Raw genomic sequence first — 13,325 nt, forward strand, 5'->3', positions numbered from 1 at the left:
GTTCACTCAGTACCCTAGGACAATCCTCCTTTTCTGTCATCTTGGTATGTAAATTAAGCCCCTCACTTTAACCAGTGGTAGCAGTGCTTTCTCTGTGCTTTGTAACTGGGACCTTTTCTCCACGTGTCTGCTGAGCTGGGAGGGTGCAGGGCTGGATAAAGCAGGTCAGGCAGCAGCGAGCAGTGTCCTGGCTGTGCCAGGCTAATAAAGACTGGATTCAAAGGGCAGATTAACCCCCTAGAGAGTTACACTGCTGCAGCATCGCTGCCTGTGACAGGACACACCTCTGAGCTCATGCAGCCCCCCAGTGTGGCACTCTGCATGGCTCCTGCTGCCAAAAGATACACAGCATTTATGCAGCATATCCACACCCTCCCGCCTGTCAGTACTCCCAGGCATTAAATGTACATTATAACACTTTATGTGGCAGCTTGCATCATGGTAGGCAAACTTAAAAGTGTTTTCATCTCTGGCTTGTGCTACATTTCAACTTTGTTCCATGGTACGTGTATCACTTCTGTCCAAAATCTGGATGTGCTTTTAATGGAATTTTATATTTTTGCCTACTAAGTGTTTTGTATCTTTGGGATAACAAAGCCCTTGGCCTCTGTTTCTGAGAATAAAAACTCTGCTAGAAAATAACAAATTTATGTTGACAACAGTGATTATGAATAAACAGAATATTTCAACCTAGGATGTATTAACTAATGAAGAGTAAAGTTGTTAGTGTAGTCAGCAAGGGAGAAGTCACTTCAGATTGATTTAGGATGCAATGTACTCCCCTCACACTCAAAATTCATTAAGAGATCTAAGAAGATTAACTCATTCTACTGTTTGACATGAAGCTAAAATTTTCCAGATTTTATGCCTTAAAGAAAAGGTCCAGAAAGAGCTACCCAGAGTATTTGGCATGAGGAGACCATGAGTTCCATCACTTCAAAGCTATCTGTTTCAGGAGGAAGAGATGAAAGAGGAAATTTGGCCTTAAGACCAGTCTTGTTTTTGGAAGAGGTTGCTACAGAAATGGGGAGAGCTAAATGTTTTTCAAATCAGCAAATTCCACTAAGATAATATTTGGCTATTATATGGGAAAATGATTATAATCATCAAAATACCTGTAACCTTTTAACTGAGCCAAACAGTACCACAGATTTAACTTGTAAGTTTTATAACCTCCTGTTCCATTTCTATCATTACATTTAGCTTTTATTCAGGTCAGAAAAAAAAAAAAAAAAAAAAGGAGGGGGAGGTTGTGTGGAGTACACAGCATCAAAACTGTGTGATTTTTATAGTGATATTTTTTTTCTGAAATCACCCACTGGAGTCAGTCTCTAAGAATATCACTGTCAGTAGTTAAGATATTTTGACCATGGAGTTAAATACTTTCAGCATTGACAGTAGCTGGGAATACTTCAGTGGTTACTGTTGTAGTCATTAGTCCAGCTGAAATAATGCTGGCATGTTGTCCCTCTGGGTAGAATTCCTCAGCCTAATTGTCTCCTCCTTGCCAGACCATATTTGATATCTTCAGGTTTGGAGGCTGGATGTATTCCAGCAATTAATGACTTTTCTCAGTTATAGATAGAAATTATTTCCTTTTGTGATTTAGTCTATTATCCAGAAGTGAAGCTATTGAATTCCAGAACATTTAAATGGGATAACTCACAAATAGGACTAATATAAAAAGCAGCCACATAAAAGTTATGTGGGCCACTGTAGAAGATGAATATTTAACATGTAATTTTTGACTTTAAAAATAAAATAAATAGAACCACTATTCACTACTGTAGTATCTTCTTCTAAACACCCAACCCTAATATTATATTAGGGAAATATAGGTACAAGTGTCTCATAGAGTGGGATTAGGTCACCTCATCTAACCTCTTGAAGAGTGGCAATCAAATTTTGTCAAGATACTCCTGTCTTTAGTACAGTAAGTTGGGTTTGACAAAAATAAATAGTCATCTCTGTGTCTCTGATGCCCAGACCAGACTCTTTAAGGTACTTCATCCACTCAGAGCATAATTAGCCCATGGTTTCAGAAATCAATGAATACTATTCCACAGTGGGAAAAAAATAGCTTCTGTAGTCACTGTTTTATGGCCTTCCATGTTATTTGAGTTACTACTTCTCTCAAAGAAATTTTACCACATCTTTTATTGTATTCTGCTTTTAAAATTCAAAAGGGAACATAGTGCATTTCAGCATCTCTGAAGCAAGAAATGTTCTTAATACTGTTTCAAATATGTTACAGGAAATTATCTGCAATAAATATGTCCTTTGGAAAATAATGTAACACAGTGATAGCTGGGTTCATAATGTCCTACCTGGTTTTAAGCAGCAGATTCAAAAGCTGAACACTGAGGAGCCCATTTGTCCTTTCTACGTATCTAGCTGTCCTTGTTGCCCAAAGAAAGTCTCAATGCTACAGCTCTAAATTTAGGATTTAGCAAAAACCTTCTAAGTAAAATTTAGTTCCTCTTTTCCCTTCCAAAATTGCTGGTAAAATGGCGAATGTAAAGGGACAGACTTTATCTCCCATGGACCATGAAGGTAGTCTGGAAATGTGAGATGCAGGAATTCATGTTCCCCCTGACCTCTAGCTTTGTGTTTCGCTTGCTGTTTGGTGGGACATTGTTGAGGAAGCCAGAGAGACCCCAGCCTCTGAGAGAAACCCTCTGTAACTGTCTGTAGGAGACATCCATCTCGTAGCCTTTGGGATTTAGATGTGAACAGAGTAATCCTCATGTAGTTGTGCTGTCTTTCTTTGGATGCATTTAACATCTGTTGCATGCAGATCAGATAGATCACAAGATTTGGTGCATGGTAATGTACAACCTCTTTGCAGCTACTGGGGAATTATGTCCTCTACAAGAGTGTTTACGGTTCTGATGTAACATGCAAAAAATTCTGTCATACTGAGTTTGTGTTTCAGAAAGTTCTGCACGCAGAGTTTTGAGGAATTAGTGCTGGAAATTACAAGAAGCAGGTGCATTGGTAATCGAACAACTTTATTTGTTCAAGTCTTTATTTGAACAAGTTTTATTTTCCTTAATACTATTATACAGGGGCTACTGGAGTATTGGACAGATCTATGTACACAGAATGAGTAAATACTCTAAAGAAAGAGTTAAGGTAATCAAGACTTCATTCTCACATTCTGATGTATCTCCTTTCATGGATGGTGCTGATTCTATGCCAGCATTATGGAAAATGGAAAATGCAATGGGAAATCTGAGAGAAATTAGAATGCAGATATTGTCTGGTTGTAATTTGTTTTGGGGCTGGTTGGATTTCTGATTTTCTTTGTTGTTTTTATTTGATGCAGTCTTATTTGCAGTGCTGAAACACAACTTCTACTTGGGCTCCCATTCACTTCTGCAGGAGGGGGCATGGTTATCTACTGGCAAGTCCCTTTCAGTAGGGAACTGCTGTGCTTGCTGCTCACTTTCCTTTAAGGAAAAATATTCTGACTGTGCATGTCCTTTTCTACTTTTCAGTTAAAGGATGTTTTCCAGTGAAAACAAGCAAGTTCGCAACAAAAATAAAAGCTAGATGGGAAAAGATGTAATTTAATAGCAGTGAAGTTTCTAAAGCACTTCTGCTGGTAGCATTCAGAAAAACACTGACACCTGCACACTGCCAGCAGTTCAAATCCAGCATATCTCCATTCAGCTGCACTTCACTTTGTGTTAATTCCTTGTTTTTGAAGGAGGTGAACCAAGAGACTAATGATGTGTCTCAATTACATTCTGCCTAATCCTGAAGTAGCAAGCTTCACTCAGGGTGTCTGCCAGGATGCTGAGGTTGGGTTTTGTAATTAAATCAGAGTGGGGTGAGGAAAGGGAGAGCAATGTGATCTTCATTTTTGACTTCTGCTCTCGGCAGATGCTGCCCCTTTGCTCCCGTAATAGCAATGGTGTAGGTTAATGGGAGTCACTCCTTGGGCATTTGTGAGTTTGAGGTCAGGCTCTTTTATGGAAACAGACTTTTCACACACTTAAACCAAACATGAGCATATTCACTTGGAGAGAAATGCAGAAACAGTCCTGGTATTTCTGAGCTCCTGCTTCTGAGGAGCAATGAAACATGTCAGCTAGGGGAAAGCCTGTTTCAGAATTAGATGTGAACCAGAGCTTGTCCTTTAGTTCAAACACACCTGTCTGCCTGCTCCAGGGAGGAATTCAGCAACCCAGTCTTAATTTCTGGCTCCCAAATGTATACTAGGAACCACCCCAAACAAATGGATCCCATCAGCTCCAAGCTACCTTTACCAACCAGCTCTGTGCCTGAGCAGTTATTTTATGAATCATTGCAGAGCCCCACGTGCTCACTCATTTGTGTCCATCACTGGGTGCCACCTGTGAAACAAGCTCACACACCTCACAGTGTCACTGATATTAAATATCTGATACTGCCCTTTGTGCTTTGCAGAGGCTCCCAGAGCAGCACAGGTGCATTTGGGTGCTTCCAGCCCCAGCTGCCTGGCACAGTGGGAACACAGTGCTGCTGTTGCCATGTGACATTCCAGACCCCAGGATGTAGTCCTGAGTGACTGAAGGGTGATAAACCCATATCCTGGCATAGAACAGCACCATTTCTTATCATAGCCTTTGCTGCATGTTTGTAGCAAGTTTGATAAAGCTCGTGAGATAATGCTCCATGTTCCTCTGCCTCAGTCAAGTTGTGTTGTCTCAGTTACATCACCTTCACATCTTGCTCACCCACACCATGAGGCCCCACACTGTATTTCATATATAAGCTTTAAAGTGCTGATGCATTTCCTAGCTGTGTTTTCTGAATAAATATTTTTTTTTGTTTTGAAATTTAGGACAGTGTTGCCTGGAAGGGAAGCTTTTATTCCCCCTTAATCAGACTGTTTCCTAAACTGCTTTCCTTCTGTCTAATCTCTTGCGTGGGACCAAAATGTTTAGATTTGAGTGGTGACATCTCATTCACATCCTGTCAGATGGAAGCATTGTGTTGAGTTCAGAGTATAGCCAACCAGGAGCTGCATGTGACTGGAACTGAAATTGAGATTATTTTTTATCCAAACCTATTGAGTATCTATTAGCCAGTTTTCCAAATAGTTCACCTAGTCACAACTTCTCACCTCAAAAATCAGTCTTGGAACTCCAGCAGACCATCTGCAACCTGTTTTCAGACCTTTCCCACTGTCTCTGACATTACTGACATTACTCTGCTCTGACATTACTCATCTCTCTCCTTCTTTAGCATTGCATCCTAACAGCTCATCAGAGCAGCTGGTAAATTAATGCTATGTTCTTGGGAGAAAGACAGAAGGGGATCCTGGAGTACTCCAGACACAAGGAGGTCACAGTCAGCTACCCTGAAGAGTGAGTGACAGCTCCTTATCCCTTGTGCCTGAGCTGCCCCTTGGGCTGTGCCCAGCACCCACATCTCTGCCAGGCTGAGACCCTGCTCTCCACAAGCAGGGCATGCCTGACCAGCTCTGAGTTCTGCCTGCAGTGGAAAGGGTGAATCTTCATAGCACTCCCAGGTCTCACCCTCATGATCTGATCAGGGAAGGGGTGTCCATCAGACAATAAATAACTAATTTGTGGTTTGGACAATGAAACTGATGCTCTGCACTTGCAGCTCTGAAGTTTTTTGCTGAATCTCTGTTGGTCAGTGCAGCAATGAGGTCTCTTCTGGGAGAGTGATGGGAGGGTGTTGATGCACTGCATGTAGACCTCAGCTCTCCAGAGGTGCAGGGGAGGAAGTTATGGGTGAAGAAGTGTGACAGGACCACTCAATACTTATTCCCTCCTTCAATTATTTAATTCCCCTTTTACTTCTGTCTCACTAATTTAAGCACCTTGTTCCTTTTTGTTCTCAAATCCTTGCAGATGCCTCTCTGGGTAAATGGTTTGTTTCCAGTCAAGGACTAGTACCTTTAATGATATATGCCCCACCACAACTCCATTCTTCACATATGAGTGATCACAAATTATAGATTTCCTTTTTCTGGTATTTCACAAGTGCTAAAAAGGCAGGATGTTCTGTGTGGCTAAACAAATGACAATTTCATCACTGGCACTTACCCGATAATAAATGCTGTTCATGTTTAATTTATAATGTCTGGAAATATCAGCAAGAGATGAGGGAAACAGTTTAGATAATATATTAACCTCTTCAAACCTTGTCCATTCTCTGAAGCTCAACCTGAGTGACTTTAATATGTAGAAACTTTCCTTTCTTCCTTCTTTTACACTGTTCTGTCCTGTTCCTTAAACTGGGACTAAGGGAATTTTCTGTTGTGAGGCCCTTTAGTTCACCCAGACATGAAAGAACTGCTTATCTGAAATCATCCCTTTATATACACATAGCCTGTGAAGGTGTGACAGAAAATACTTGTTTGCTGTACTAAGACCTTATAGGAGACCAGCTAGTTGCAGAGCCACCAGGTTAAAACCAGTTAAAAACTCCTGCCAAGCTACAAAAACACCCAGAGAAGGCATTGTAAAAAGCTCTTGAAGGCTGTAGGGAAATGTGAAATCTTAACAGGGCAGAGCTTGCAGTGGCAAGATTTCCTAGGCAGCTACTGCATGGTTCCCTGCCCAGGTGTAGGACAAAGATGAATCAGGCGCATTATGAAAGCAATTCATATTTAAATGAGATTTCCAGGCCAGTTTCTACAGTCTCAAGTGGTTATTCTAAGCATCTGCTCTTTCAAGCTGATTTAGACCAAGCTCAAATGCTGAATCTTTGGAGAATCATAAACAAATTGTGTTAAATTGCCATTAATGGAAACAAATCACAAGAAAGGGAAGGCAAGGCAGTTAATGGTATTGCTGTTCTCTGTTCTGGCTTTGATGGCAGTAGATGCAGTCCTGCAGCACACAAGTAAATGTATGTAAAATCACCCACTGTTCTGAGACCTCCAGACAAGCTAAGCACAGCAGGGGGAGAGTAGCATTGGAATTTGTTTTACAGGAAGCCTTTATTTGCTAGCTTTTGAGGGGTTAAGTGAGGCACTTCCAGCCCTGTTCTCCCATGAGGGTTACACTGGGGAAGGGTGGTTTTCATTTCCCCCAGGGGCTCCATAGCAGCTCTGGCAGCAGAGGCTCCTGTCAGGAGAGAGCAGCTGGATGCAATGAATCAATGTATTCCCCAGCCACCCTGGCTGCATTTCCCTCCTACCCACTGCTGCCCAGCTCTCAGTCTGCTGTGCCCCACAGATTCTGTGTCCATCCTGGCTGGGGGGTGTGCCCCAGAGCTCTCCCATCTCGGTTTCTGCAGGTTCCCACAGATTAGGGAAAAATTAATTGTTGATGCTTTAATTGCAGTAACTATATGCTATCAGGCACTAAATAGGATGTGGATATATTGTAGTGAAAGAGCTGCTTAGTAACATGAGGCTTCACTAAACTTATGAAAATCACAGCATTGGACCTATGCTCGTTCCAATGTGGCTTTGGGAAAACTCAGGTTAACAAATTCAAGGAGTCCTTAATATTCTTTTCATTTCTACAAAATCTCAATTTGCATGGATTGGGGGGGACTGAAAATGCAAAAATCATTCTGTTTAACTTTGGATTTACACCTTGTTTGTTTGTTACTTGAAGTGAAGGGAGGAACAATTTATTTCAAAATGTATGAAAAGTAAAACAGGAAAAACTTCTTTGTGGTTATGAATCAATATGACAAGCTTCACCCCAAAATTAATTCTTCATATTATATGTCATCGTATCATCAAATAGTCTATCACAGAGATATGCCCAGTGCAATGAAAATATTTCATAGCTGTTTGATAAACCCACTACCAAAAGACTTTTCCTCATTATATTTTTCATGTAAATATGCAAACAATATTACAAAAAAATCTTCAAAATTGATAACTCAAAGAATTTTCCAATGCTTGTCACAAAGAAAACAAGTTATGCAATTTTGTAGCTGTTTTCCAAATGTAGGTTATCATTTCATAACCACACATTATTAAAATACCCTATATTTACCATATATGACAGGGTAAATCTTGCATTTTAAAAGGGATATGGAATACAACAAAGGAAATGTTCCAGGTTGGGTTTTTCCCTCCTAAAATCTTATCAAGTTCCTTTAGCTTCCAAGTGCATCATGACCCTAAAATCCACAAATCATTCTTCCTTTTTGTATTGGTATGTATTAAAGTTTCTAAAATAATTTATTGCTCTCTATACAAAAATGTAAGCATATTAATGAGCACAAGTGTTTTAAAACAGAATTACTAGCTTAAATCAAAATGGAGCTCTAGAGGGATATATCAGTTTTTTCTTTTTTCTTTTTTTTTTGCTCTTGAAAATCCATAAAATGCTCTCAAGAGACTAGTAGAGGTATTTACAATCATTACATTGATTACTATAACAGTAGTTGATTCTATCTAACCATAATGACATTTATGTACAGTAAAATACCTGCTAGCTGTAATTTTAAAGTAAAAATGGAAAATGGATTTTATTATACAACTCTACCATGTAAACATCCTACCAATATTCAGGTACACATTCCTATATTCCCCACATGTCTTTGAGTTACTCAACACAAATTTCCTTGGAAACTATTTATAACCTTCCTTACATTTTGATTGGTAATGATGGGATTTTAGAGCAACCCAAATCATAGATCTGCCATATAAAAAAATAACTCATCAAAAATGGAAAGCAACCCAAAAAAACCAGCCAAGCCTAGAATCCCAACAAACTTCTCCATGTCCCCCACTGTCATTCCTTAAGACAGTGCAGCTATTCAGGAAATGCCTTGAGTATCAAACAGACTTGAATGCAATGTTACCATTTATCCATGATAATTAACCTTGTCATTTGGCTAGTCATGTCTCCAAATTTTTCATCATTTACTGGAGATAAAAAATCTTTAAAAGCAATGTGCATTCCTGAAATACTGCCTGCAGTGTTCAATGAGTATCTGTGCAGCATTAAATACACATGCTGTAATTAAATTAGGTAGCAACAAAGCAGGTGGATTATATGAGTGCTGTCACTTAAAGTATCCTTTCTGCTCAGGCAGAAAATTTTGTTAAAAAACATTTGTCATCCCTTGTTTTTTCCTGAAATTCACAAATCCAATGACATTATAAATCATGTAAAATTTGGAACACTACTTTAAGCCCCTGGGCTCCTCATTGGAGTGCTGTTTGAATAAAAAATTCAGGCTGTTTGAACAGAGAACTCAATAATATTTTTGCCATCATTTTTTATCTTGCTGATTATTTTGTGTAAAAAAGAATGTTTGGATAGACTGTGTACAAAAATCCTCTCTGTTTTCTTCAAAACTCTTTCCTTGCCTTTCTCATTAACCTAGTAGTTTTCCATAGTCTACTTACGTCAGTAGCTTTTATGTCACTAATTTCAGTGCAAGCAGAATGTGGTCCAGTAAATTATCTCTCAGCACAGTCTGCTCAGTATTACTTTAGACCATGGGAATGGAGAAAAGAAAGCTCCATGTGAATTTAACTCTTTAAAATATTCATTCTTGTGTTTGCAATGCAAGTTATTGCTGCTCTTCAATGTTCAAAAGGTTTCTGAATGAAAGATCTCTCAATAAGCGAGCTAACCAAGGCCATATAGTCACCAATAAACCCCTTGCAGACATCATAAATATTGAGAAAAACACCAACAATCCAGTGAAGTTATTTAGGCATAACTGTAGAGAATTTATTGATAAGCACTGTATGAGTCATTTTAATATTGCTTATAAATCCTTTGGACCACCTGAAAAAGGCAATATGGCAGGACATCATCCAGAGAAAAAATCCAAAGGAAATGTTCCTGCATGTAGCCTTTAGACTCCTTAGCTCTGCTATTCCTCTGTTTTAAATCAAGTCCTTCCACCATCAGTGAACTTCTAGTTCTCATCTTCCAAGACTACAATCCCACAAGCTTTCCAAAGTAAAACTCTTTTCTAGAATCTGTAATATTCTCCCAAGACCAAATTTATTTTACAACTACAATAGGGTAGAACACTCTTTTTTTGTTGTCACTAAACACTGGGGTCTGGGAGCAAATTTAGATTGCAAAGGAGTCAAACACACAGAAAATACATTACAAGTGGACCCTGTAATCAAGGTTTTCAAAGTTTTCTGTTACCTGGTCTCTGCAATGCTATGTGACAAACCAGATTTTTCCTATTCGCATGCTTTTTTTTTGAACTGGGATCAACATCACACTTTTTCCTCCCTATTATTATTCCACTCAGGCTAATTAGTTTTGACTTTGGCATTCTTTAAAATCCAAATCATACACATCCTCTGCTGTATTCTCATGAATACCAAGGCTGTAGAATAAATATTGTTGACGTGTGTTGGCACAGTGCTTTTATACTTGTATTCCTCAATAAATTACATTAAATTTTAGTTTTAATGAGCATAATCCATTTGATACTGTTAACCCAAATTCCACTGAGGAAAACTGCAGCTCTGAATTTATATTTGCATGTCTGAGTCAACTGAGTCACATTCAAAATCATGTCAGACTTCAAATCTCAAAAAATGTCCTGTTCGAGTTATGCTGAGGGTTATGACTGTTATATTCCAGAAATGTATTCTAGCAAAGCTCTTGCTGTAATTTAAACTTGTCACTGCCCCAGCTTACATGAGGCTTTCCTTATCTGCATCCTATCTCTGTAAACAGCTTATGAGAACTCTGACCATCAGGAAGCAGGAGCACCTTCCTAAAGCTCATCTTTGGGTGTCTTTTCTGAAATCATATTTCTTTTCTCTGTCATGCTCCTTAATCATTTCTCTTCTGCAATAAATTGTTATTTCTCTCCCTGTTAAAACTCCTTCCTGCCATTCATCATGTTATGAGTACCTTTTGCTTGAGAACAGGAACAAAATCCCAGTACACTTAAGGAAGTCTGTAACTCTTTTTCCTTTCTCATGATGTAGAAAATGGAGAATTCTGCTCAAGAGTGTCACCTTCTTTTGGAGACTTTCAATGATTTTTTTGTTTGTTTCAAAGTTTTGTGGTACTTTAATAGAAATGGGCTATTGGAAAGATGGATTTATCAGTATTGTGAGCATTTCTCTCTGTTTGATAAGTAGTGTGCCTTGATAAAAATGTTTTTGAAATTTTTTTCAAGTTTGGTCTGAAAATTACTCAATAGATGATAGAAACCATGGAAGATTTTAGAGAGGAAATGGTTTTATTGAGTCATTGCAGAAGATCAACTATACAATCCAAAGCATGAGTTGATGATTTTGTTTGACCTTTGATCAAGATTGCTGGATCCCCATGCTCATATGATAGCTCTGCAGAGATGACATAGTCACAAACTTGTGTGTATCAGTCCTTTTCCCTGTATAATTGGGGGCCTGGAATTAACCCTGTAAAATTGTTCATGAGAATTTGCAGGTACAAAAAATATGACCTGCAGAGCAATTGCTAAGAGTATGCTTAGCAATTGCTAAGGCTCAAGACATGAATCTTGCTCATCTCTTTCCTAAGGTCTTTGGGATAACTAAAGAAAAAACAATATACTTGAAAAGTCAGGCCAGTCAGTAGGATGAATTTTTGTTTTCCAGTAATGCTGAGAAATATCCCAGAAGATCTTTAAAAACAGCACATAAAAAAAATGTGCATTTAGCTATAGTGGTTTTGATGTTAGAGAATGAATAGGGTGATTTCTTTATATCCTTCTGACCTCTTTTTTTTATAATTCAGAATTCCCAGACACATCCTCAGAGTGACTTTCTACCTGTAGATTTTTGGATAGGAAAAAACCATTATCAATTACAACCACAGCAGAGCGCGCATTTGTCTCAATCCTTTATTCCAAGTTTATATCCAATTAAATCATTCATTTCAGGATCCCACCAACGCTCTCACTTGTTTATTCACACAGGATGAGGGCAGATGAGTGCTGCTGAACACCTGATTACATCCTTGGCAATGGGAAAACTACATAGACAAACACCAAGAGTGCCAGCTCAGCATTCAAGGCTTATACGAGTGAAACACCAGAGCCAAATTAATCTTATACAATACTGCTTTCTTCAGTCTTCAAATGAAAATGTATTTCTCCATAATTTGTGTCTTGCAGATGATAATGAGTGTGAAAATGCTACTCAGCCTTGTGGAGAGCATGCCAATTGCACAAACACAGAGGGAAGTTATTACTGCACGTGTATGTCTGGTTTCAAACCCAGCAATGGTCAACAAATTTTTGTTCCTAATGATGGAACCTCCTGCGTGGGTAAGTTACTACTGTCTGCCCGATAGCTTTACACTGTCACTCTTCTCTTATTGCCTCTCTTAATTATAGAAACCTAGCAAAAGGCTTCCATAGTTGTGAAGTTTGGAGTCTGGGTATAAAATTCCCACATTTTGGACTGGAACAGGCTAGCTTAATATTCTGGTTGCTTTCAGTGACACCTGAATCTTGACTCTGCTTTCAATATATTGAAATCCACATGCCACAGAATTACACAATAAATATATAATTAAGGCAGTGTAGAAATCACCAATTCACCCATTTATGCCACTGTTTCACCGATCTGTGAGCAAGGTGGTCACATTCTCAGGAAAAAAAGTGACAAAATATTCTGCATTCAGATCTGGATCACCAAAATTCTATGTAAGTTTGAACTAGTATACTTCAAATATCTTTTGTTTGGAAACTTGGTTGGGATACTTTTTGTAATTTTTCAAGTCTGATCAAAAGCAAGGGCAAGATCAGTGGTTATCCTGTCTCCTGAGCCATTTGCTAGTCTCTGTTTCTGTACCAGTTGGATGGAACCCGTTCAAGATAACAGGCAAGAAAAAGTTCTCTGGAAAAATGTTATTTCTGAACAACCATGCAATCCTTTAGGATTTCCTCTGAATGGAAGAACTGTAACTGTTTCTCTTTTTTCAAACTCTTGGTAATTTTCTCTGTATGTTGCAAAAGTCCTCAGGGAATGGGAAAATGAGAAATAAATCTATTGCCCTTTACACCTTTATGCTGACTGTGTCTCATTCTAGGTATGTCTCCTGTGAGCTTGTGAGTGCTGACAACCTCTCTTCTCACTGCTCTTAATATCAGCAGAGTGGTTGCATATTAAGCCAGAAAGTGATCTAATCGACATTTCTTGCCCATTGCTCACATCCATCTAAAAGTGCTCTGCTTTATTCAGCTGCTATGAATCATTCTTAAATTAGCTGGGATGGAGACAGTTAGCACATTGAGCTGTAAATATTCTCACCATTACTGCTCCAGGTTTTGATTTTTACATTATGATATTTCCTCAGCTTCAGAAGTTTGTTTTCAAAGTTATTTCTCTGACTTTGTGTCACTTTCACTTCTTACCATTAGCCCGATAATTTCTT

The 13,325-nt window shown here is 38.7% G+C and overlaps 1 protein-coding gene across 3 annotated transcripts in view; it reads left to right on the top strand.

Moving 5' to 3' along the window:
* Nucleotides 1-13,325, top strand: part of ADGRL4 (adhesion G protein-coupled receptor L4) — a 73,476-nt gene that overhangs the window by 25,469 nt on the left and 34,682 nt on the right. For all 3 annotated transcript variants that reach the window (XM_023932647.2, XM_086841281.1, XM_086841282.1), the window contains one exon: nucleotides 12,061-12,213. In XM_023932647.2, coding sequence (XP_023788415.2) covers nucleotides 12,061-12,213 — 153 coding nt within the window. The remainder of the gene's footprint in view (nucleotides 1-12,060; nucleotides 12,214-13,325) is intronic.

Source organism: Cyanistes caeruleus, chromosome 9 (assembly GCF_971803275.1).
Source record: "Cyanistes caeruleus chromosome 9, bCyaCae1.hap1.1, whole genome shotgun sequence".
NCBI classification, from domain to species: Eukaryota; Metazoa; Chordata; class Aves; order Passeriformes; family Paridae; genus Cyanistes; species Cyanistes caeruleus.